The following is a 24,795-nucleotide window of genomic DNA, read 5'->3' on the forward strand; positions in this document are numbered from 1 at the left end:
CAGCTTCACCTACCACACTAAAACCTTGTGTGCACACGTGATCTCCCCATTCTGCTGCTCCTCCCTGACTGGGAGGAAGATCCTCTGTCCGCTAAGGCCTGAGACCCACGTCCGGAGATTTTTGTTTTCTCGAAAGACACTCGCCCCTGGCCTTCCTGCAGGGATGGTCAGAAATCAGAGTGCAGAGGACTGTCATCTCCCCCTTGCGTGGCTGGTGTTTTCAAACACATTTGGGCTAACAATTCTATCTGCTTCTGGAGCCTAGGCTTTTTGATGGAGTCATATAAAAAGAGGTGTGGAATTGGGACGAGATAATTTTTCCACCGTGCGGTTTTCCAGTCGGTGGTCCTGAGAAGAACAAGCAAATCCTACATGAAAGCCGTGAGGGAGAATCTTGTCCACAATTGGTGGAGGAAGCAAGAGGGAAGCCTGCCTCTCGTGAGTGTCTCAGTACCATGCTGTGCTTCATCATCCCTCTGAATATGAAGTTCCTTGGTGAAAATCATCTAAGGTTTCCCATGATAAAAACCCAAGTCCTGGGAGATGTCTGCAAGTTGTTCTTTTCTCAATCCCCAGCAGGAGTTCTGTTAAGTAAAGCTCACTGTGGCTTGCTTGCAAGGCTGTAAATATCTGCAAATATATCAGAACATAAATGAATTTTCACCAGAAGAGAAAACTGAAAGCATTTAAAAAATAAGAAGAGAATGCATTTGCCTTTGGCCACATAGCACATGTCTGAGAAGATCTGCACAATCAGATGACACCGGTTCCCGGTGGACAGCGATCTGGGCTGCTGGGAAAGAGGCGGGAGGAGGACTCGCCACTGTACTTTCCGTGTTTACAGTGGACTGTGGATCATGCGAAGGTCTTACTTGTGTGAGATAGTACATTAAAACCATTAAAAAGGTAAACATACATATTTAGCAGGAGGGTGATGTTCCAAGAAACGCAAAGGAGGAATTTCTGGTCTTGGACGTGGAGTCTGCAGGGCCTTTCTTTGATGGGCTGGGGCTTTCCAGCAACGGGGGCCTGGCTGGGGTCTGCAGGGCCTCCACACACAGCCCTGGGGACGCACGGGCTGCTTCCTGAAGCGCGACGGGCACAGTGCCCCGAACAGGCTCGCGGCTGCACGGACATCCCCATTTCAAACGCAGGGCTGCCCGTGGCCATGAGTACCTGCGTGCTCATCAGAGCACCTGTTCCCATGGGTTCAGAAAGCCTAGCCTCTGTGGAAGTCAGTGACGGGCAGTAGGAAGCAGTGGGGCCCCGGCCGCACACTAGGTCGATGGTCACGGAATGAAAGTAGCGGGAACATCAGCTAGGACCTTGGTGCTGTGAGCCCGAAAAACGATTTGTAAGCGGCCAAGAGAGGCACCCACCGAGGGTGTGGCGCTGTAAGCTGGAAGAGCACCTGTGCTCTTGCCCACCTGCCAGAGTGCCCGTGGAATGTCTCCCCCTCCCTCGTGCCCCCAGCCCGCCTGCCCTCTGCCCCTCCCCCACTGCAGAGTGTCTTGGGCCCCTACATTCTAGGCCTGTTTACATTCAAACTTGCCCTGCCTGAGTGGGATCCTGAGCAGTTGGTGGAGGAGGCTGCTCTCTGGTCCTGGACTCGGTTCCCCAGGTGGAACGGCCAAGCAGCTGCGGTCGGATCTCAGCCTGTGGCGATGACTTCAGGAGGAGGTAAGGCCTGAAGGCTGGGTGGCAGTGTTTCAGGGGCCACCGCCCACCGGTCCCTGGGATTCAAATGTGACTGTTATCCGGGCACAGTGGTTAGACCGTCAAGGGGGGAGAGAGCTCTGGGCCCCAGGGTATCTCACCTGGGAGGTGCGGGGAGGCCTCTGGAAAGCTGAGGTAGCCCTGGGGAGGTGGCTTCTGGAGGTGGGTCAGGTGGCACAAGGGAAGCGCCCTGAGCAGGGAGAAGGGACTGCCGCCCACACGCTGCTGCTTTCTAGAAAGGAGACGCGCCGTGGACCCTGCGTTTGGGGAGGCTGTGGTGGTGGCACGGAGGGGGGTGGTCCCGGGAAAGCCCGGCCCTGAGTCACCCTCCTGGGCACAGGGCTGGCCCCACGATGTCATCCCAAGGGATCTGAACTGCACTTTACCAGACCCCACAGTGCGCTAGGAGAGGTAGACAGACTTGGCCTGAGCCAGAAAATTGTCCAGGGCTGTTATCTGTGGCCAAGTCTGCAGGCACGTGTCCTCTCCACAAGCAAGTCCACAGCGTCCCCTGGCTGCCGGAGCCCAGACCTGCCACCCTCCCTCCAGCCAGAGCTCTTCTCCTCTGGGCAGTGGGCTGTTGTTGGGCTCACCGGGGACAGGGCAGCCGGGTGACGCCAGCAGGATAGGGCTTGGGTTCCTGAGTCATCCTGAATCCTTCTCCCTGTGAGGAGACTCAGTTCTGCAGAGCCACTTCCTCCTGTCCAGTGTCTCACAAACTTGAGCTTTGCGTTTCACCTTTGAGATGAGGCGTTTGCTTGTGTGCGAGGCACTAACCCAGGGATGATAGTGGACGTGGAGTATGGTTGCCTGTCCCGTGGGACATCTACACGTGCTGATTCCTTTCCAAAGCGGAGGGATCCTCCCCTGACTGCCCTCTGCTCTCCATTGCCAGCCCTTTCCCAGGCTCTGCAGGCCACACTGGTTGTCGAGTGACAGAATTCAGGGCACACGAGACCTCCTCCACTGACCCTCTCCTGGGAATGGAGCTCCTGAGCGGTGGCAGGGACCCTGGCCCATGTTAAGGGTGTGCTGTGGGTGGTTCTGGATGGGTTATGTCAGTCAGGGTCCCGGGGCCTTTCCCGCGCAGAGGGACATTTCAAGTGCGTTGGTGTGCTGTGTCAGGCAAGAAAGAGAGGGATTTACGTGGGCACGGGCACCGCAAAGCAGAGGGGCGTGGGCCCCGGTGTTTTAGACACTGCCGGGTCTCAAGGCCCCAGGTCCCGGACCATACCCGGGGGATGAGTGCCCTGCGGCTCACGGGCTGTGGTCGGGGTCGTCCCCGCAGGCAGGTGTCTGCAAGTCTTGTGTGGAGACAGCCATGAGGCCAGGGCCTGGTGGCACAAACGCAGCACCTGCTGGGAGGTCTCTTCTTGGCAGAGTGGGCCGGGGGCCCGGGTGGGGCAGACATTTCCAGGGGAACGGTCTCAGCTGGTCGGGGCCTGACTGTCCCCTGCGGACAGCTGTGCCCTGCCCGGTTCCACCAGCACACCGGCCCCTGAGTCCCGGGCACCCTTCCCAGGACAGATTCTCTCAGCACCTCTCCTGTCTTGACAGCGTTTCCAGTGCCGGGCCCGCAGGGGACCGTCAACCTTGGCACCTTCGTGTCATCTTTCACAGTGCTGCCGTCAGCCACTCCCGTCCTCGGCCCGCCACACTGGGCCCCTGGCAGCAGCACCCACCGAACGTCCTGGGCCCAGTGTTGCCCCCAGGAAGCACCCTGGTGCTGCCGACTCTTCCCAGCACGCCGTTGGTGGCAGCACAGGCCAGCTGTGGCCCAGGCTGGCCCGGGGCCTGCAACGTCACTGTGCACGTCTGGCCGGAACAGAGGCCCGTGCAGGCTCCCCAGCCTCAGACCTTTGTCGTGACTCAGGCCCCTCTCCATGGGAGCACTCCTGGGGCCCTCTGTGGGGGTGCTGTGTGTCCTGTGCCCCAGTTCCTGGCGGCCTCGGGAGTGAAGACCATCCTGCCCGCCCCTCCTGCCTGGAGCACCCAGGCTAGCGATGAAGGCTGGTCCCTGCACCGTCCACCTCGAGCTGCAGTGCCAGCTGCCCAGCTGGCCTCTGGCGGGCTCCCAGCATTGGCCAGTCCTCGTCCACCTGGGGCCGCTAGGAACAGCGGCCCGGCCTGCTCGCAGCCCACTGCCTCGCCCGGGAACGCCTGCCACCGCACCAGCGTGAACGAAAAGTTCCGGCGCTGGCAGCACTGCAAGCCCCTGGCCCGCAGGCACCTGCCCCAGAGTCCCGATGCGGAGGCACTGTCCTGCTTCCTCATGTGAGTGTCGTCCAACGGGGAAGCCACGGTGTCCAGCCTGGATCAAGGGCGGTGTCGCCCTCGCTCTGACCGGGCTGGTTGTCGGGAGGCGGTCACTTCTGGTGGTGACATCCTTTAGGCCGCATCTCGCGGGCGGTCCTTGTGAGCCAGCCGGCCTCTGGCTGCAATGCTCACCACAGGTTCGCTGCGGGCTCACAGTGGGGCCCCTGGCCGGCAGGCCCAGGGTTGGAGGCTGCGGTCTCAGGGTTCTGCCCGTTTTAACACCGGGCTGAGGGGATGATACCTGGGCATCCCCTCAGGGAGGCGGGGGACCCCAGGGCCCAGGAGACAGCTCTCTGCCCAACTGCCCTCCTGGGTGCAGGGTCCAGGCCAGGAGAGGCAGGGGGGACTGGGGCGGGTGGGGCGGCACACTCGGAGCCCAGGGCGGGGAAGCCCCACCATGGCCGGGCGCCTCCTGACTGGCCACTCCACTGCATTCCGAGGCCTGCAGAGCCCGCGCCTTGGGCTGTCCAGGCAGGGTGTCTGATGGCGTGGCCTGTGCTCGCCCATTTGATGCCTGTCGTTGTTAGCCGGAAAATGCCAATTTGAGGAGCAGCCCAGCTCTCCAGGCCACAGTGGGCAGCTGCGGTGTGAGGGCACGGGCGGCCGCAGTCCGTGGCGGAGGCTTGTGGAGTCAGGCGGCACCACAGTGGCCCGGAAGGCTGGCCTCTACTGCCGAGACCCTGCCGGTCTCCTCCTGGGCTTAGTCCTCCGTGCTGGGGATGCGGGCTCCACAGTGTGAGGTGGGGTGGGCAGGTTCCGGGCTGCAGATGGTGACTGACCCCAGTGGGCGAATTACAGCCCAGTGCTTCGGACCCTGGCCCGCCGGAACCCCACCATGACCCGGGAGGAGGTCCTGCAGCGGGGCGTGCAGAAGTGGCATTGTCTAAGCAAGTCAGAGCGCAGCATCTACTATGTGATGGCGGGAAGGTGAGTCAGGGCCCTGGGCCAAGGGCAGGATGAAGACCTGTACCCCTCTGGGATCATGCCCCCCCCACTTTGGGAGGCTGGCTACTCGTTTCCCCTGCCCCAGAGCCCCACCTGTCCAGACGCTGACCTTTTCTGTCTAGACATGAAGGTCTCAGGGCATTGGGGGGGAGGGTGCAGACACTGGCCCTGGGGCTGTACATGGGGTCGGGTGTCCCAGGCAGCCTGCCTCCCCACCATGGCCGGGGCCATGACACCCCATCCCCTCTCAGTCTGACCTCTCCATTGACTGCTTCTCTGCCTGGGCCCGGGAGGCCTCCTCCTCAAGGGACCGTGCCTCCCTCGCCCCAGGTTCATGGAGTTCGAGGCCGAGGAGGCGAGGCAATGTCAGAACGCACAGTGGATGAAGGCGGCGCAGGGCGTGCCTCATCCAGCACCCCTCAGGCCTGTTCCTCGGGCGCCCTCAGCCCCAGAGCGGGGCCAGAAGCGAGGTATGCCACCGTGTTCCCCCGGAGCCAAAGGCCAGAGGCAGTGGGAGCCTGGGAAGGCTTCGGTCCCCAACACGGTCCTACTCATCCCGGGCGCATTGGGCAGTGACCTCGATGCCACCAGTAGCGTGGGGTCTCCCTTGGTCCCGACGGGAATGGGCCAGGTTTAGGACATGGCCACCCCCCTCTGCCCTGATCAGAGACCCACAAGGGGTGCTGGAAGGGGCAGGGGGCTGGGAGGAGGGCGGGCCTCCCTCCCCAGCATGAAGCCCTCGGAGGCCCTGTGTCCCCTTCCACACCTTGGTGCCTGCGGACCAGCTGGCCATGACCCCCCACGGGAATGTCCCCGAGCTCCGTCCTCCCTGAGCACGCTCAGTGCTGGGGAGGTGCGGCCAGGCTACCCACACTCCTTCCCTGCACCCTCCTCAGCACGCATCCGCGAGAAGGCCAGCGCCGGGGCCCAGTCCGCCAACGCCCAGCCACCGCGATGCCGGCAGAGCCCGCACACCGAGGCGCCGACGGAGATCCCCCTCGAGGCCGTGGCAGAGGGCCTGGAGATCATGGAGGGGCTGCTGGGGCCCAGCGGCCCAACTCAGGGGCTGCCCGGTGAAGAACGTGGGGAGGATAGCTCCAAGCCGCCACAGGGAGAGGAGGGCGTCTATCCAGACGCGGGTCTCCTGACCTACATCAATGAGCTTTGTGCCCAGGGAGACTTTCTCAACAAGGTAGGCTGGCCCTGGCCAGGGTGCTACAGGATTTCAGGGAGCGGCACTCCCACCACCCATGTCGGGGTGGTGCCCAGGCAGCTGGAATTAAGTTGTTCTTATTCCTCAGCTCTGGTGTGTGTGTGTGTGTGTGTGTGTGTGTGTGTGTGCGCATGCGTGTGCGGGTGCGTGTGTGTGACAGTGGATGTGCATATGTATCTGTGTAAATGTATGTGTGTGTCTGCGTGTTGTACAGGGGTAAACCAGGTGAGCCAGGGTTGTGCGGGGTGTTGGTGTGCATGCTTGTGTGTGCGTGTGTGTGCATAGGTACCTGTATATGTACTTGTGTGGCTGTGCATATGTTTGCGTGCACGTCTCGTGTGGGGTGTGTGGCATGCACACATGTACGTGTGTATATGCTGTGCGTGTGCATGTGTGCCTGTGGTCGGGGACCGTGACCACGTCTTTCCAACACCTCCTTGTTGTGGAGGCTGGGGCTGGTCTCTGCTTTTCCCTCGCCCTCTGGGTCCTCTGGGTGCCCAGGGGATTCCCTCCAAGGATGCTCACAGCCTCTTCCTTCTGGGCCAGGCGGACGCAGTTCTGCACCCACGCTTCCTGGCGGAGTTGCCCTGCCCGGAAGCCCAGCTGGATCTCTTGGCCCTCGCTGAGGAGCTGGAGCAGGAGGAAGGACTGTCTTTGGCACAGGTGAGCTGGGAAAGGGAAGGAAACAGGTGAGCCTGGAGAGAGGCAGCCCGGGTGTGCCAGGGCAGGGGACCCCAGGACAGGATTCCTTCCTGACCGTTCCCCTGCGTTGCATGGCAGAAGTGGCAGGGAGGGCCTCTCTGAGGGTGGGGGCCGGGCAGGAGTACGGCAGGGAGAGGATGGGGGGAGCCGGGGAGGAGAGAGAGGACGCCGGCCGGGGCACCAAGCTGGGGGGTGAGGTTGGCAGGAGAGCCGCAGCGGCTATCGTTGGCGTGGCACCGCCTCCGCCTCTCGGGCGGCCTCACGGTGCCCTCCCTCCTCGCAGCTGGAGCAGAAGCGACTCCTGGAACTGAAGCAGGAGGAGGGTGTGCAGGCCCCCGCGAGTCACGGCACACCCCGACTGGACTCAAGGCCTTCTGGGTCTGAGGCCGGCCAGGATCCCCAGAGGCACGGCCACGGCCCCCAGCTAGGGGCCAGCGACCAAGCCTGCCCACCAGAGTCTGGTTGCGGGCAGCGCCAGGCGCACAGCCGAGGAGACGCTGGCGTGTGGAGGCCCGAAGCCTTCGCTGCCTCTCCAGGACGCCAGGAGCCCCCTCCCCTGAAGGCTGGCTGGCGGCCCCATGCCCCCCAGGCTCGGTGCCGCACTTCGCCCAGCCTGGGGCCCAGGCTCGCCACTGCTCCGGGAGAGACCTGTCCTGCTCGGGAGCCCCTGGGGCCCACGGGCAGGCCCAGTGAGGGCGAGGAGGAGCTCCCCAGCCTGGCCTTCCTCCTGGCATCTCAGCACACACTGCCATCCTGGGGACTGCCCCAGAGTCCTACTCCAGGCTCAGACCTCCTCCGCCCTGGAGTACCCCAGGCCCGCTCTCCCCAGAAGCCGGGCCTCAGCCCCGCTGGCCCTCCAGCTGGCAAGGCCAGCAGTCGGGCCCCGTGTGCAGGCCCAGCCCCTGCTGGGAAGACACCCCTGCCAGGGGCCAGCCTCGGGGTCGCTGGGGGACCAGCCTTGGCTCTGGGGCTGGGCTGCCCCTCACAGCCCCGGAAGAGAAGGGGGGACCCTTTCGGCACAGGGAAGGGTAGGAAGCGGCCCTGCAGCCAGTAGGGAGGAGTCGGCCCTCCAGGGCAGCTTCGGGCTCCTCCACATCCCAGTCCTGATCCTGGCTGCTGTGGGACAGGGAGGGTGGGGTGGGAGAGGTGGGAGGGCAGGGTCCCTGGGGGTGGCTGGTTGGGGGGTGGGATAAGAGGGTGGTGGGAAAGGTGTGGGGCGGTGGGGGTGTTCAGCCCATTTGGGCCTTGTATGCAAATGCAAATAAAGCCTGTTTTGTCACGAAAGGCTCGGCGTCTCTGCCCCTAGTGGCATCTGGGCTTCTCCACGGGAAGGGGCGCCGAAAGCAGGAAGGTCCCGGGCTCCGGGACCCAAGGCGATGATGTCCCCGTTCCCCCTCCACATTCATGTGCATTCTCCAGATGGCTCCCGATTGCCCACCGCCCGCATAAGCCCTCCCCCGCCCCACCTCTGCCCTCCTGGAGGCCGCTTTTGGGAGTCCCCAGGACACAGCGTCATCACAGGACCCCAAACTTCGAAGGATGGCAGCTGCTTTGGCCCTGTGCTCTCTGCAGCACCAGCCCACTTTCTGGACAGAGCCTGCAGACAGCCGTTGTCTAGAGGGGGCCCTCCCTTTCTCGCTGAAGCGGGCTGGGGCGCTGGGGGATGCTCAGGCATCAGGGTCTCCTGGGGGGCTGAGCAGAGAGGAAAGGCATGTCATGAGGGGACAGGCTCCACAACCGACGTGGAAGGCCCATCCTCCGGCCTCGGTGGGCGCATGAAATGTGTGGGCTGGTGGACAGTCCCTCTTCCCTCAGCACAGAGAGGGCATCGGGCTGGGAAGGAGAATCGGGGCACTCAGAAAGGAGATTGGGCGCGGGGGGGGGGGGCACCTCGTCTCTCTGGGGGATTTCTGTGCAGGAGCGTCCCGTCCACTGAGGTAGGAGGCCCCATGTAGCTGTGGCCTGAGAGGCTGGCCTCAGGGCCTTTGCATTTCAACGATGCCCACACTGCTGTCCCATCGCCTCCCCCCAGGGCTGGACCTTCTGTGAATAGGGTAATTTGGTGCTTTTGTTTAGACACATGACTGGTTTCTATATGTTGATTTTGTATTCTGCAAGTTTGCCAAATTGGTTTATGAGTTCTAAGAGTTTTTGCTGTTGACACTTCAGGGTTTTCTACATGTATGATCGTGACATGCATGAGCAGAGATAGTTTTACTTCTTTTCTGATTTGGATGCCTTTTATTTCTTTTTCTCCCCTAATTCCCCTGACTGGGCCTTTCGGTGCTATTGAATAGAAACAGTGAGGGTGGGCACCTTTGCCTTCTGCCTAACGTTAGAAGAAAAGATTTCAGTTTTTCATCAGTGAGTATGCTTGTTGTGGGTTTTTCATATATGCCTTTATTGTGTTGAAGTACATTCCTTCTACACCCAATTTGTTGAGAGTTTGTACCGTGCAAGGGGTGCTGAATTTTCTCAAGTCCCATTTCTGCATCGATAGAGATAGCTTATTTTATTCCTTCCTTTTGTTAATTCAGTGTGTCACATTCATTTGGGTATGTTGAACTGTCCTTATATCCCAGGAACAAATCTTACTTGATCATTGTGTATGATCCTTTTAATGTGGTGTTGAATTTGATTTGCTACAATTTTGTTGAGGATTTTTCCATCTATGCTTATCAGGGATATTGGCCTGTAATTTTACTGTATTGTATTGTATTGTCCTGTCTAGCTTCAGTATCACGTAATGCTGGTCATCTAAATGAGTTTGTAAGTGCTCCCTCCTATCCAATTTTTTGGGACCATTTAAGGACTTTTTACATTTCTCTTTAAGTGTTCGGTGGAGTTCACCAGTGAAGCCATGCCATCTTGAACTTTGCTGTTTGGGGAGGTTTTTAAAAATTGATTCAATCTCATTTGTTGTTGGTGTGTTCAGACTTTCTATTTGAGCTTGATTCAGTTTTGGTGGATTATGTTTCTAAGAATTTATCCGTTTCTTCCAGGTCATCCAATTTGTTGGCACATAGCTGTCCATAATTATCTGCTATGACCCCTTTTATTTCTGAGTCATCATCCGGGGCCGCCTCAGCTCGGCGCCGAGAGCCCGCGAGGTGCTGGAGGCCGGCAGCCGCCCGTGCGTCCCCGCCCACCCCCGGCAGCGAGGACGCGGCGGCCACGTCCCCTCCCGCGCTGGGCGGGGCTAGCCGCCGCGGACCCCCGACCGGCCGCTCGGCCGTTGGCCCCGCCCCGCGCGCTCGTGCGCAGCGCGAGCGGTCCGCCGCAAGGGATCCTGGGAGCCGTTGGAGCCGCTGGTCCGCGCGCCCGGAGCCCGCCCGCTCCCTGGGCGTGTGGCGCGCGTGCGCGCGACGCGCGAGGCGAAGCGGGAATCCGCGGCTGGCAGGACCCGGCTTCAGGGTCCCGGGGCGTCGGAGCCGGGCCTCCTATCCGCCGCCTGAGGACTGCGCACCCCCAGCCCGCACCCTGCGCTCGGCGGCCGGGCCCACGCACCGCGGGCTGGCTGCCTCGCAGCCGTCCTGTCTCACAGGCCTCACGGGCAGCGGGCTGACTCCCTAGGTTCGCGCCCCGCCCCCGAGTCCAGGGGCGGCCCTCCAGAGCTTCCCGCCAGACCTCAACGATAGTGAAAACATTTGCTCTGCCAGTGATCGCCTTAACAAGATGGAAAGACGAGTTGCAGACTGGGAGCAAATATTTGCAAAACATACGTCTCACAATGGACTAGTGCCTAAAACGTAAAAATAACTCTTCAGAGAACACTCCTGGCTCAGAGCTCTAGACCCACCCGGGAAACACTCGGGGTTCTTCCGCAGGCCTGCTGCACTACGTGTCCCCTTCACGGCACCTGCTGAGTGCATGCAGGTTTCCCGGCGAGCACGCCTCCGCGTGGAGGGTGGCGGGCACACCCTCCTCCGTGAGCATGGCGCTCTGACCTGGATCCACACGGGCCAAGGGGCCAACTGAAGTGGCATAGCAGGCAGTGTAGGAGTAGCTTTACTCCCCTCCTCTTCCAGAGGGAATTTTGCAGCACTTGAGCTGGCAATGAAAAAGACAGGCAGCAGAAGCCACTTTGGGACTTGAGTTTGTAATGCATTCCCAGAAGCTCCACACACCCGTCCGGCCTGTTGCAAGGTGGGTACCGGGTGTCAACTCCGCAGCTTCACCTACCACACTAAAACCTTGTGTGCACACGTGATCTCCCCATTCTGCTGCTCCTCCCTGACTGGGAGGAAGATCCTCTGTCCGCTAAGGCCTGAGACCCACGTCCGGAGATTTTTGTTTTCTCGAAAGACACCCGCCCCTGGCCTTCCTGCAGGGATGGTCAGAAATCAGAGTGCAGAGGACTGTCATCTCCCCCTTGCGTGGCTGGTGTTTTCAAACACATTTGGGCTAACAATTCTATCTGCTTCTGGAGCCTAGGCTTTTTGATGGAGTCATATAAAAAGAGGTGTGGAATTGGGACGAGATAATTTTTCCACCGTGCGGTTTTCCAGTCGGTGGTCCTGAGAAGAACAAGCAAATCCTACATGAAAGCCGTGAGGGAGAATCTTGTCCACAATTGGTGGAGGAAGCAAGAGGGAAGCCTGCCTCTCGTGAGTGTCTCAGTACCATGCTGTGCTTCATCATCCCTCTGAATATGAAGTTCCTTGGTGAAAATCATCTAAGGTTTCCCATGATAAAAACCCAAGTCCTGGGAGATGTCTGCAAGTTGTTCTTTTCTCAATCCCCAGCAGGAGTTCTGTTAAGTAAAGCTCACTGTGGCTTGCTTGCAAGGCTGTAAATATCTGCAAATATATCAGAACATAAATGAATTTTCACCAGAAGAGAAAACTGAAAGCATTTAAAAAATAAGAAGAGAATGCATTTGCCTTTGGCCACATAGCACATGTCTGAGAAGATCTGCACAATCAGATGACACCGGTTCCCGGTGGACAGCGATCTGGGCTGCTGGGAAAGAGGCGGGAGGAGGACTCGCCACTGTACTTTCCGTGTTTACAGTGGACTGTGGATCATGCGAAGGTCTTACTTGTGTGAGATAGTACATTAAAACCATTAAAAAGGTAAACATACATATTTAGCAGGAGGGTGATGTTCCAAGAAACGCAAAGGAGGAATTTCTGGTCTTGGACGTGGAGTCTGCAGGGCCTTTCTTTGATGGGCTGGGGCTTTCCAGCAACGGGGGCCTGGCTGGGGTCTGCAGGGCCTCCACACACAGCCCTGGGGACGCACGGGCTGCTTCCTGAAGCACGACGGGCACAGTGCCCCGAACAGGCTCGCGGCTGCACGGACATCCCCATTTCAAACGCAGGGCTGCCCGTGGCCATGAGTACCTGCGTGCTCATCAGAGCACCTGTTCCCATGGGTTCAGAAAGCCTAGCCTCTGTGGAAGTCAGTGACGGGCAGTAGGAAGCAGTGGGGCCCCGGCCGCACACTAGGTCGATGGTCACGGAATGAAAGTAGCGGGAACATCAGCTAGGACCTTGGTGCTGTGAGCCCGAAAAACGATTTGTAAGCGGCCAAGAGAGGCACCCACCGAGGGTGTGGCGCTGTAAGCTGGAAGAGCACCTGTGCTCTTGCCCACCTGCCAGAGTGCCCGTGGAATGTCTCCCCCTCCCTCGTGCCCCCAGCCCGCCTGCCCTCTGCCCCTCCCCCACTGCAGAGTGTCTTGGGCCCCTACATTCTAGGCCTGTTTACATTCAAACTTGCCCTGCCTGAGTGGGATCCTGAGCAGTTGGTGGAGGAGGCTGCTCTCTGGTCCTGGACTCGGTTCCCCAGGTGGAACGGCCAAGCAGCTGCGGTCGGATCTCAGCCTGTGGGGATGACTTCAGGAGGAGGTAAGGCCTGAAGGCTGGGTGGCAGTGTTTCAGGGGCCACCGCCCACCGGTCCCTGGGATTCAAATGTGACTGTTATCCGGGCACAGTGGTTAGACCGTCAAGGGGGGAGAGAGCTCTGGGCCCCAGGGTATCTCACCTGGGAGGTGCGGGGAGGCCTCTGGAAAGCTGAGGTAGCCCTGGGGAGGTGGCTTCTGGAGGTGGGTCAGGTGGCACAAGGGAAGCGCCCTGAGCAGGGAGAAGGGACTGCCGCCCACACGCTGCTGCTTTCTAGAAAGGAGACGCGCCGTGGACCCTGCGTTTGGGGAGGCTGTGGTGGTGGCACGGAGGGGGGTGGTCCCGGGAAAGCCCGGCCCTGAGTCACCCTCCTGGGCACAGGGCTGGCCCCACGATGTCATCCCAAGGGATCTGAACTGCACTTTACCAGACCCCACAGTGCGCTAGGAGAGGTAGACAGACTTGGCCTGAGCCAGAAAATTGTCCAGGGCTGTTATCTGTGGCCAAGTCTGCAGGCACGTGTCCTCTCCACAAGCAAGTCCACAGCGTCCCCTGGCTGCCGGAGCCCAGACCTGCCACCCTCCCTCCAGCCAGAGCTCTTCTCCTCTGGGCAGTGGGCTGTTGTTGGGCTCACCGGGGACAGGGCAGCCGGGTGACGCCAGCAGGATAGGGCTTGGGTTCCTGAGTCATCCTGAATCCTTCTCCCTGTGAGGAGACTCAGTTCTGCAGAGCCACTTCCTCCTGTCCAGTGTCTCACAAACTTGAGCTTTGCGTTTCACCTTTGAGATGAGGCGTTTGCTTGTGTGCGAGGCACTAACCCAGGGATGATAGTGGACGTGGAGTATGGTTGCCTGTCCCGTGGGACATCTACACGTGCTGATTCCTTTCCAAAGCGGAGGGATCCTCCCCTGACTGCCCTCTGCTCTCCATTGCCAGCCCTTTCCCAGGCTCTGCAGGCCACACTGGTTGTCGAGTGACAGAATTCAGGGCACACGAGACCTCCTCCACTGACCCTCTCCTGGGAATGGAGCTCCTGAGCGGTGGCAGGGACCCTGGCCCATGTTAAGGGTGTGCTGTGGGTGGTTCTGGATGGGTTATGTCAGTCAGGGTCCCGGGGCCTTTCCCGCGCAGAGGGACATTTCAAGTGCGTTGGTGTGCTGTGTCAGGCAAGAAAGAGAGGGATTTACGTGGGCACGGGCACCGCAAAGCAGAGGGGCGTGGGCCCCGGTGTTTTAGACACTGCCGGGTCTCAAGGCCCCAGGTCCCGGACCATACCCGGGGGATGAGTGCCCTGCGGCTCACGGGCTGTGGTCGGGGTCGTCCCCGCAGGCAGGTGTCTGCAAGTCTTGTGTGGAGACAGCCATGAGGCCAGGGCCTGGTGGCACAAACGCAGCACCTGCTGGGAGGTCTCTTCTTGGCAGAGTGGGCCGGGGGCCCGGGTGGGGCAGACATTTCCAGGGGAACGGTCTCAGCTGGTCGGGGCCTGACTGTCCCCTGCGGACAGCTGTGCCCTGCCCGGTTCCACCAGCACACCGGCCCCTGAGTCCCGGGCACCCTTCCCAGGACAGATTCTCTCAGCACCTCTCCTGTCTTGACAGCGTTTCCAGTGCCGGGCCCGCAGGGGACCGTCAACCTTGGCACCTTCGTGTCATCTTTCACAGTGCTGCCGTCAGCCCCTCCCGTCCTCGGCCCGCCACACTGGGCCCCCTGGCAGCAGCACCCACCGAACGTCCTGGGCCCAGTGTTGCCCCCAGGAAGCACCCTGGTGCTGCCGACTCTTCCCAGCACGCCGTTGGTGGCAGCACAGGCCAGCTGTGGCCCAGGCTGGCCCGGGGCCTGCAATGTCACTGTGCACGTCTGGCCGGAACAGAGGCCCGTGCAGGCTCCCCAGCCTCAGACCTTTGTCGTGACTCAGGCCCCTCTCCATGGGAGCACTCCTGGGGCCCTCTGTGGGGGTGCTGTGTGTCCTGTGCCCCAGTTCCTGGCGGCCTCGGGAGTGAAGACCATCCTGCCCGCCCCTCCTGCCTGGAGCACCCAGGCTAGCGATGAAGGCTGGTCCCTGCACCGTCCACCTCGAGCTGCAGTGCCAGCTGCCCAGCTGGCCTCTGGCGGGCTCCCAGCATTGGCCAGTCCTCGTCCACCTGGGGCCGCTAGGAACAGCGGCCCGGCCTGCTCGCAGCCCACCGCCTCGCCCGGGAACGCCTGCCACCGCACCAGCATGAACGAAAAGTTCCGGCGCTGGCAGCACTGCAAGCCCCTGGCCCGCAGGCACCTGCCCCAGAGTCCCGATGCGGAGGCACTGTCCTGCTTCCTCATGTGAGTGTCGTCCAACGGGGAAGCCACGGTGTCCAGCCTGGATCAAGGGCGGTGTCGCCCTCGCTCTGACCGGGCTGGTTGTCGGGAGGCGGTCACTTCTGGTGGTGACATCCTTTAGGCCGCATCTCGCGGGCGGTCCCTGTGAGCCAGCCGGCCTCTGGCTGCAATGCTCACCACAGGTTCGCTGCAGGCTCACAGTGGGGCCCCTGGCCGGCAGGCCCAGGGTTGGAGGCTGCGGTCTCAGGGTTCTGCCCGTTTTAACACCGGGCTGAGGGGATGATACCTGGGCATTCCCTCAGGGAGGCGGGGGACCCCAGGGCCCAGGAGACAGCTCTCTGCCCAACTGCCCTCCTGGGTGCAGGGTCCAGGCCAGGAGAGGCAGGGGGGACTGGGGCGGGTGGGGCGGCACACTCGGAGCCCAGGGCGGGGAAGCCCCACCATGGCCGGGCGCCTCCTGACTGGCCACTCCACTGCATTCCGAGGCCTGCAGAGCCCGCGCCTTGGGCTGTCCAGGCAGGGTGTCTGATGGCGTGGCCTGTGCTCGCCCATTTGATGCCTGTCGTTGTTAGCCGGAAAATGCCAATTTGAGGAGCAGCCCAGCTCTCCAGGCCACAGTGGGCAGCTGCGGTGTGAGGGCACGGGCGGCCGCAGTCCGTGGCGGAGGCTTGTGGAGCCAGGCGGCACCACAGTGGCCCGGAAGGCTGGCCTCTACCGCCGAGACCCTGCCGGTCTCCTCCTGGGCTTAGTCCTCCGTGCTGGGGATGCGGGCTCCACAGTGTGAGGTGGGGTGGGCAGGTTCCGGGCTGCAGATGGTGACTGACCCCAGTGGGCGAATTACAGCCCACTGCTTCGGACCCTGGCCCGCTGGAACCCCACCATGACCCCGGAGGAGGTCCTGCAGCGGGGCGTGCAGAAGTGGCATTGTCTAAGCAAGTCAGAGCGCAGCATCTACTATGTGATGGCGGGAAGGTGAGTCAGGGCCCTGGGCCAAGGGCAGGATGAAGACCTGTACCCCTCTGGGATCATGCCCCCCCCACTTTGGGAGGCTGGCTACTCGTTTCCCCTTCCCCAGAGCCCCACCTGTCCAGACGCTGACCTTTTCTGTCTAGACATGAAGGTCTCAGGACATTGGGGGGGGGTTAAGACACTGGCCCTGGGGCTGTACATGGGGTCGGGTGTCCCAGGCAGCCTGCCTCCCCACCATGGCCGGGGCCATGACACCCCATGCCCTCTCCGTCTGACCTCTCCATTGACTGCTTCTCTGCCTGGGCCCGGGAGGCCTCCTCCTCAAGGGACCGTGCCTCCCTCGCCCCAGGTTCATGGAGTTCGAGGCCGAGGAGGCGAGGCAATGTCAGAACGCACAGTGGATGAAGGCGGCGCAAGGCGTGCCTAATCCAGCACCCCTCAGGCCTGTTCCTCGGGCGCCCTCAGCCCCAGAGCGGGGCCAGAAGCGAGGTATGCCACCGTGTTCCCCCGGAGCCAAAGGCCAGAGGCAGTGGGAGCCTGGGAAGGCTTCGGTCCCCAACACGGTCCTACTCATCCCGGGCGCATTGGGCAGTGACCTCGATGCCACCAGTAGCATGGGGTCTCCCTTGGTCCCGACGGGAATGGGCCAGGTTTAGGACATGGCCACCCCCCTCTGCCCTGATCAGAGACCCACAAGGGGTGCTGGAAGGGGCAGGGGGCTGGGAGGAGGGCGGGCCTCCCTCCCCAACATGAAGCCCTCGGAGGCCCTGTGTCCCCTTCCACACCTTGGTGCCTGCGGACCAGCTGGCCATGACCCCCCACGGGAATGTCCCCGAGCTCCGTCCTCCCTGAGCACGCTCAGTGCTGGGAAGGTGCGGCCAGCCTACCCACACTCCTTCCCTGCACCCTCCTCAGCACGCATCCGCGAGAAGGCCAGCGCCGGGGCCCAGTCCGCCAACGCCCAGCCACCGCGATGCCGGCAGAGCCCGCACACCGAGGCGCCGACGGAGATCCCCCTCGAGGCCGTGGCAGAGGGCCTGGAGATCATGGAGGGGCTGCTGGGGCCCAGCGGCCCAACTCAGGGGCTGCCCGGTGAAGAACGTGGGGAGGATAGCTCCAAGCCGCCACAGGGAGAGGAGGGCGTCTATCCAGACCCGGGTCTCCTGACCTACATCAATGAGCTTTGTGCCCAGGGAGACTTTCTCAACAAGGTAGGCTGGCCCTGGCCAGGGTGCTACAGGATTTCAGGGAGCGGCACTCCCACCACCCATGTCGGGGTGGTGCCCAGGCAGCTGGAATTAAGTTGTTCTTATTCCTCAGCTCTGGTGTGTGTGTGTGTGTGTGTGTGTGTGTGTGCGCATGCGTGTGCGGGTGCGTGTGTGTGACAGTGGATGTGCATATGTATCTGTGTAAGTGTATGTGTGTGTCTGCGTGTTGTACAGGGGTAAACCAGGTGAGCCAGGGTTGTGCGGGGTGTTGGTGTGCATGCTTGTGTGTGCGTGTGTGTGCATAGGTACCTGTATATGTACTTGTGTGGCTGTGCATATGTTTGCGTGCACGTCTCGTGTGGGGTGTGTGGCATGCACACATGTACGTGTGTATATGCTGTGCGTGTGCATGTGTGCCTGTGGTCGGGGACCGTGACCACGTCTTTCCAACACCTCCTTGTTGTGGAGGCTGGGGCTGGTCTCTGCTTTTCCCTCGCCCTCTGGGTCCTCTGGGTGCCCAGGGGATTCCCTCCAAGGATGCTCACAGCCTCTTCCTTCTGGGCCAGGCGGACGCAGTTCTGCACCCACGCTTCCTGGCGGAGTTGCCCTGCCCGGAAGCCCAGCTGGATCTCTTGGCCCTCGCTGAGGAGCTGGAGCAGGAGGAAGGACTGTCTTTGGCACAGGTGAGCTGGGAAAGGGAAGGAAACAGGTGAGCCTGGAGAGGGGCAGCCCGGGTGTGCCAGGGCAGGGGACCCCAGGACAGGATTCCTTCCTGACCGTTCCCCGGCGTTGCATGGCAGAAGTGGCAGGGAGGGCCTCTCTGAGGGTGGGGGCCGGGCAGAAGTACGGCAGGGAGAGGATGGGGGGAGCCGGGGAGGAGAGAGAGGACGCCGGCCGGGGCACCAAGCTGGGGGGTGAGGTTGGCAGGAGAGCCGCAGCGGCTGTCGTTGGCGTGGCACCGCCTCCGCCTCTCGGGCGGCCTCACGGTGCCCTCCCTCCTCACAGCTGGAGCAGAAGCGACTCCTGGAACTGAAGCAGGAGGAGGGTGTGCAGGCCCCCGCGAGTCACGGCACACCCCGACTGGACTCAAGGCCTTCTGGGTCTGAGGCCGGCCAGGATCCCCAGAGGCACGGCCACGGCCCCCAGCTAGGGGCCAGCGACCAAGCCTGCCCACCAGAGTCTGGTTGCGGGCAGCGCCAGGCGCACAGCCGAGGAGACGCTGGCGTGTGGAGGCCCGAAGCCTTCGCTGCCTCTCCAGGACGCCAGGAGCCCCCTCCCCTGAAGGCTGGCTGGCGGCCCCATGCCCCCCAGGCTCGGTGCCGCACTTCGCCCAGCCTGGGGCCCAGGCTCGCCACTGCTCCGGGAGAGACCTGTCCTGCTCGGGAGCCCCTGGGGCCCACGGGCAGGCCCAGTGAGGGCGAGGAGGAGCTCCCCAGCCTGGCCTTCCTCCTGGCATCTCAGCACACACTGCCATCCTGGGGACTGCCCCAGAGTCCTACTCCAGGCTCAGACCTCCTCCGCCCTGGAGTACCCCAGGCCCGCTCTCCCCAGAAGCCGGGCCTCAGCCCCGCTGGCCCTCCAGCTGGCAAGGCCAGCAGTCGGGCCCCGTGTGCAGGCCCAGCCCCTGCTGGGAAGACACCCCTGCCAGGGGCCAGCCTCGGGGTCGCTGGGGGACCAGCCTTGGCTCTGGGGCTGGGCTGCCCCTCACAGCCCCGGAAGAGAAGGGGGGACCCTTTCGGCACAGGGAAGGGTAGGAAGCGGCCCTGCAGCCAGTAGGGAGGAGTCGGCCCTCCAGGGCAGCTTCGGGCTCCTCCACATCCCAGTCCTGATCCTGGCTGCTGTGGGACAGGGAGGGTGGGGTGGGAGAGGTGGGAGGGCAGGGCCCCTGGGGGTGGCTGGTTGGGGGGTGGGATAAGAGGGTGGTGGGAAAGGTGTGGGGCGGTGGGGGTGTTCAGCCCATTTGGGCCTTGTATGCAAATGCAAATAAAGCCTGTTTTGTCACGAAAGGCTCGGCGTCTCTGCCCCTAGTGGCATCTGGGCTTCTCCACGGGAAGGGGCGCCGAAAGCAGGAAGGTCCCGGGCTCCGGGACCCAAGGCGATGATGTCCCCGTTCCCCCTCCACATTCATGTGCATTCTCCAGATGGCTCCCGATTGCCCACCGCCCGCATAAGCCCTCCCCCGCCCCACCTCTGCCCTCCTGGAGGCCGCTTTTGGGAGTCCCCAGGACACAGCGTCATCACAGGACCCCAAACTTCGAAGGATGGCAGCTGCTTTGGCCCTGTGCTCTCTGCAGCACCAGCCCACTTTCTGGACAGAGCCTGCAGACAGCCGTTGTCTAGAGGGGGCCCTCCCTTTCTCGCTGAAGCGGGCTGGGGCGCTGGGGGATGCTCAGGCATCAGGGTCTCCTGGGGGGCTGAGCAGAGAGGAAAGGCATGTCATGAGGGGACAGGCTCCACAACCGACGTGGAAGGCCCATCCTCCGGCCTCGGTGGGCGCATGAAATGTGTGGGCTGGTGGACAGTCCCTCTTCCCTCAGCACAGAGAGGGCATCGGGCTGGGAAGGAGAATCGGGGCACTCAGAAAGGAGATTGGGCGGGGGGGGGGGGGCACCTCGTCTCTCTGGGGGATTTCTGTGCAGGAGCGTCCCGTCCACTGAGGTAGGAGGCCCCATGTAGCTGTGGCCTGAGAGGCTGGCCTCAGGGCCTTTGCATTTCAACGATGCCCACACTGCTGTCCCATCGCCTCCCCCCAGGGCTGGACCTTCTGTGAATAGGGTAATTTGGTGCTTTTGTTTAGACACATGACTGGTTTCTATATGTTGATTTTGTATTCTGCAAGTTTGCCAAATTGGTTTATGAGTTCTAAGAGTTTTTGCTGTTGACACTTCAGGGTTTTCTACATGTATGATCGTGACATGCATGAGCAGAGATAGTTTTACTTCTTTTCTGATTTGGATGCCTTTTATTTCTTTTTCTCCCCTAATTCCCCTGACTGGGCCTTTCGGTGCTATTGAATAGAAACAGTGAGGGTGGGCACCTTTGCCTTCTGCCTAACGTTAGAAGAAAAGATTTCAGTTTTTCATCAGTGAGTATGCTTGTTGTGGGTTTTTCATATATGCCTTTATTGTGTTGAAGTACATTCCTTCTACACCCAATTTGTTGAGAGTTTGTACCGTGCAAGGGGTGCTGAATTTTCTCAAGTCCCATTTCTGCATCGATAGAGATAGCTTATTTTATTCCTTCCTTTTGTTAATTCAGTGTGTCACATTCATTTGGGTATGTTGAACTGTCCTTATATCCCAGGAACAAATCTTACTTGATCATTGTGTATGATCCTTTTAATGTGGTGTTGAATTTGATTTGCTACAATTTTGTTGAGGATTTTTCCATCTATGCTTATCAGGGATATTGGCCTGTAATTTTACTGTATTGTATTGTATTGTCCTGTCTAGCTTCAGTATCACGTAATGCTGGTCATCTAAATGAGTTTGTAAGTGCTCCCTCCTATCCAATTTTTTGGGACCATTTAAGGACTTTTTACATTTCTCTTTAAGTGTTCGGTGGAGTTCACCAGTGAAGCCATGCCATCTTGAACTTTGCTGTTTGGGGAGGTTTTTAAAAATTGATTCAATCTCATTTGTTGTTGGTGTGTTCAGACTTTCTATTTGAGCTTGATTCAGTTTTGGTGGATTATGTTTCTAAGAATTTATCCGTTTCTTCCAGGTCATCCAATTTGTTGGCACATAGCTGTCCATAATTATCTGCTATGACCCCTTTTATTTCTGAGTCATCATCCGGGGCCGCCTCAGCTCGGCGCCGAGAGCCCGCGAGGTGCTGGAGGCCGGCAGCCGCCCGTGCGTCCCCGCCCACCCCCGGCAGCGAGGACGCGGCGGCCACGTCCCCTCCCGCGCTGGGCGGGGCTAGCCGCCGCGGACCCCCGACCGGCCGCTCGGCCGTTGGCCCCGCCCCGCGCGCTCGTGCGCAGCGCGAGCGGTCCGCCGCAAGGGATCCTGGGAGCCGTTGGAGCCGCTGGTCCGCGCGCCCGGAGCCCGCCCGCTCCCTGGGCGTGTGGCGCGCGTGCGCGCGACGCGCGAGGCGAAGCGGGAATCCGCGGCTGGCAGGACCCGGCTTCAGGGTCCCGGGGCGTCGGAGCCGGGCCTCCTTTCCGCCGCCTGTGGACTGCGCACCCCCAGCCCGCACCCTGCGCTCGGCGGCCGGGCCCACGCACCGCGGGCTGGCTGCCTCGCAGCCGTCCTGTCTCACAGGCCTCACGGGCAGCGCGCTGACTCCCTAGGTTCGCGCCCCGCCCCCGAGTCCAGGGGCGGCCCTCCAGAGCTTCCCGCCAGACCTCAACGATAGTGAAAACATTTGCTCTGCCAGTGATCGCCTTAACAAGATGGAAAGACGAGTTGCAGACTGGGAGCAAATATTTGCAAAACATACGTCTCACAATGGACTAGTGCCTAAAATGTAAAAATAACTCTTCAGAGAACACTCCTGGCTCAGAGCTCTAAACACTCGGGGTTCTTCCGCAGGCCTGCTGCACTTCGTGTCCCCTTCACGGCACCTGCTGAGTGCATGCAGGTTTCCCGGCGAGCACGCCTCCGCGTGGAGGGTGGCGGGCACACCCTCCTCCGTGAGCATGGCGCTCTGACCTGGATCCACACGGGCCAAGGGGCCAACTGAAGTGGCATAGCAGGCAGTGTAGGAGTAGCTTTACTCCCCTCCTCTTCCAGAGGGAATTTTGCAGCACTTGAGCTGGCAATGAAAAAGACAGGCAGCAGAAGCCACTTTGGGACTTGAGTTTGTAATGCATTCCCAGAAGCTCCACACACCCGTCCGGCCTGTTGCAAGGTGGGTACCGGGTGTCAACTCCGCAGCTTCACCTACCACACTAAAACCTTGTGTGCACACGTGATCTCCCCATTCTGCTGCTCCTCCCTGACTGGGAGGAAGATCCTCTGTCCGCTAAGGCCTGAGACCCACGTCCGGAGATTTTTGTTTTCTCGAAAGACACCCGCCCCTGGCCTTCCTGCAGGGATGGTCAGAAATCAGAGTGCAGAGGACTGTCATCTCCCCCTTGCGTGGCTGGTGTTTTCAAACACATTTGGGCTAACAATTCTATCTGCTTCTGGAGCCTAGGCTTTTTGATGGAGTCATATAAAAAGAGGTGTGGAATTAGGACGAGATAATTTTTCCACCGTGCGGTTTTCCAGTCGGTGGTCTTGAGAAGAACAAGCAAATCCTACATGAAAGCCGTGAGGGAGAATCTTGTCCACAATTGGTGGAGGAAGCAAGAGGGAAGCCTGCCTCTCGTGAGTGTCTCAGTACCATGCTGTGCTTCATCATCCCTCTGAATATGAAGTTCCTTGGTGAAAATCATCTAAGGTTTCCCATGATAAAAACCCAAGTCCTGGGAGATGTCTGCAAGTTGTTCTTTTCTCAATCCCCAGCAGGAGTTCTGTTAAGTAAAGCTCACTGTGGCTTGCTTGCAAGGCTGTAAATATCTGCAAATATATCAGAACATAAATGAATTTTCACCAGAAGAGAAAACTGAAAGCATTTAAAAAATAAGAAGAGAATGCATTTGCCTTTGGCCACATAGCACATGTCTGAGAAGATCTGCACAATCAGATGACACCGGTTCCCGGTGGACAGCGATCTGGGCTGCTGGGAAAGAGGCGGGAGGAGGACTCGCCACTGTACTTTCCGTGTTTACAGTGGACTGTGGATCATGCGAAGGTCTTACTTGTGTGAGATAGTACATTAAAACCATTAAAAAGGTAAACATACATATTTAGCAGGAGGGTGATGTTCCAAGAAACGCAAAGGAGGAATTTCTGGTCTTGGACGTGGAGTCTGCAGGGCCTTTCTTTGATGGGCTGGGGCTTTCCAGCAACGGGGGCCTGGCTGGGGTCTGCAGGGCCTCCACACACAGCCCTGGGGACGCACGGGCTGCTTCCTGAAGCGCGACGGGCACAGTGCCCCGAACAGGCTCGCGGCTGCACGGACATCCCCATTTCAAACGCAGGGCTGCCCGTGGCCATGAGTACCTGCGTGCTCATCAGAGCACCTGTTCCCATGGGTTCAGAAAGCCTAGCCTCTGTGGAAGTCAGTGACGGGCAGTAGGAAGCAGTGGGGCCCCGGCCGCACACTAGGTCGATGGTCACGGAATGAAAGTAGCAGGAACATCAGCTAGGACCTTGGTGCTGTGAGCCCGAAAAACGATTTGTAAGCGGCCAAGAGAGGCACCCACCGAGGGTGTGGCGCTGTAAGCTGGAAGAGCACCTGTGCTCTTGCCCACCTGCCAGAGTGCCCGTGGAATGTCTCCCCCTCCCTCGTGCCCCCAGCCCGCCTGCCCTCTGCCCCTCCCCCACTGCAGAGTGTCTTGGGCCCCTACATTCTAGGCCTGTTTACATTCAAACTTGCCCTGCCTGAGTGGGATCCTGAGCAGTTGGTGGAGGAGGCTGCTCTCTGGTCCTGGACTCGGTTCCCCAGGTGGAACGGCCAAGCAGCTGCGGTCGGATCTCAGCCTGTGGGGATGACTTCAGGAGGAGGTAAGGCCTGAAGGCTGGGTGGCAGTGTTTCAGGGGCCACCGCCCACCGGTCCCTGGGATTCAAATGTGACTGTTATCCGGGCACAGTGGTTAGACCGTCAAGGGGGGAGAGAGCTCTGGGCCCCAGGGTATCTCACCTGGGAGGTGCGGGGAGGCCTCTGGAAAGCTGAGGTAGCCCTGGGGAGGTGGCTTCTGGAGGTGGGTCAGGTGACACAAGGGAAGCGCCCTGAGCAGGGAGAAGGGACTGCCGCCCACACGCTGCTGCTTTCTAGAAAGGAGACGCGCCGTGGACCCTGCGTTTGGGGAGGCTGTGGTGGTGGCACGGAGGGGGGTGGTCCCGGGAAAGCCCGGCCCTGAGTCACCCTCCTGGGCACAGGGCTGGCCCCACGATGTCATCCCAAGGGATCTGAACTGCACTTTACCAGACCCCACAGTGCGCTAGGAGAGGTAGACAGACTTGGCCTGAGCCAGAAAATTGTCCAGGGGCCCTATCTGTGGCCAAGTCTGCAGGCACGTGTCCTCTCCACGAGCAAGTCCACAGCGTCCCCTGGCTGCCGGAGCCCAGACCTGCCACCCTCCCTCCAGCCAGAGCTCTTCTCCTCTGGGCAGTGGGCTGTTGTTGGGCTCACCGGGGACAGGGCAGCCGGGTGACGCCAGCAGGATAGGGCTTGGGTTCCTGAGTCATCCTGAATCCTTCTCCCTGTGAGGAGACTCAGTTCTGCAGAGCCACTTCCTCCTGTCCAGTGTCTCACAAACTTGAGCTTTGCGTTTCACCTTTGAGATGAGGCGTTTGCTTGTGTGCGAGGCACTAACCCAGGGATGATAGTGGACGTGGAGTATGGTTGCCTGTCCCGTGGGACATCTACACGTGCTGATTCCTTTCCAAAGCGGAGGGATCCTCCCCTGACTGCCCTCTGCTCTCCATTGCCAGCCCTTTCCCAGGCTCTGCAGGCCACACTGGTTGTCGAGTGACAGAATTCAGGGCACACGAGACCTCCTCCACTGACCCTCT

At 60.7% G+C, this 24,795-nt stretch overlaps 3 protein-coding genes across 3 annotated transcripts in view; 2 read left to right on the forward strand and 1 right to left on the reverse strand.

Annotated features, from left to right (window-relative positions):
* Positions 1–24,795, reverse strand: part of ZNF484 (zinc finger protein 484) — a 214,710-nt gene that overhangs the window by 160,374 nt on the left and 29,541 nt on the right. The window lies entirely within an intron of this gene.
* Positions 2,958–7,946, forward strand: LOC130683105 (NUT family member 2B-like). The gene is made up of 8 exons (XM_057499376.1): positions 2,958–3,004; positions 3,337–3,529; positions 3,653–3,990; positions 4,831–4,959; positions 5,308–5,447; positions 5,763–6,169; positions 6,737–6,847; positions 7,176–7,946. The coding sequence occupies exons 1-8, from the start codon at positions 2,958–2,960 to the stop codon at positions 7,944–7,946; spliced, it is 2,136 nt and encodes a 711-aa protein (XP_057355359.1).
* Positions 14,019–19,002, forward strand: LOC130683106 (NUT family member 2F-like). Its single transcript, XM_057499377.1, has 8 exons — positions 14,019–14,046; positions 14,335–14,531; positions 14,715–15,052; positions 15,893–16,021; positions 16,368–16,507; positions 16,823–17,229; positions 17,793–17,909; positions 18,232–19,002. The coding sequence occupies exons 1-8, from the start codon at positions 14,019–14,021 to the stop codon at positions 19,000–19,002; spliced, it is 2,127 nt and encodes a 708-aa protein (XP_057355360.1).

Source organism: Manis pentadactyla, chromosome 3 (assembly GCF_030020395.1).
Source record: "Manis pentadactyla isolate mManPen7 chromosome 3, mManPen7.hap1, whole genome shotgun sequence".
Lineage (NCBI taxonomy): Eukaryota > Metazoa > Chordata > Mammalia > Pholidota > Manidae > Manis > Manis pentadactyla.

Excerpts from the sequence above, each read along its gene's own strand:
- LOC130683106 (XM_057499377.1), top strand. The coding sequence starts at position 14,019 with ATGAGTGCCCTGCGGCTCACGGGCTGTG. Across the intron at positions 16,508-16,822 it reads AGAGCGGGGCCAGAAGCGAG|CTGGCCATGACCCCCCACGG; the intron begins GTATGCCACCGT and ends CCTGCGGACCAG. Across the intron at positions 17,910-18,231 it reads AAGGACTGTCTTTGGCACAG|CTGGAGCAGAAGCGACTCCT; the intron begins GTGAGCTGGGAA and ends CCCTCCTCACAG.
- LOC130683105 (XM_057499376.1), top strand. The coding sequence starts at position 2,958 with ATGAGTGCCCTGCGGCTCACGGGCTGTGGTCGGGGTCGTCCCCGCAG. Across the intron at positions 3,005-3,336 it reads GGTCGGGGTCGTCCCCGCAG|TGCTGCCGTCAGCCACTCCC; the intron begins GCAGGTGTCTGC and ends CATCTTTCACAG. Across the intron at positions 3,991-4,830 it reads GCACTGTCCTGCTTCCTCAT|CCCAGTGCTTCGGACCCTGG; the intron begins GTGAGTGTCGTC and ends GGCGAATTACAG.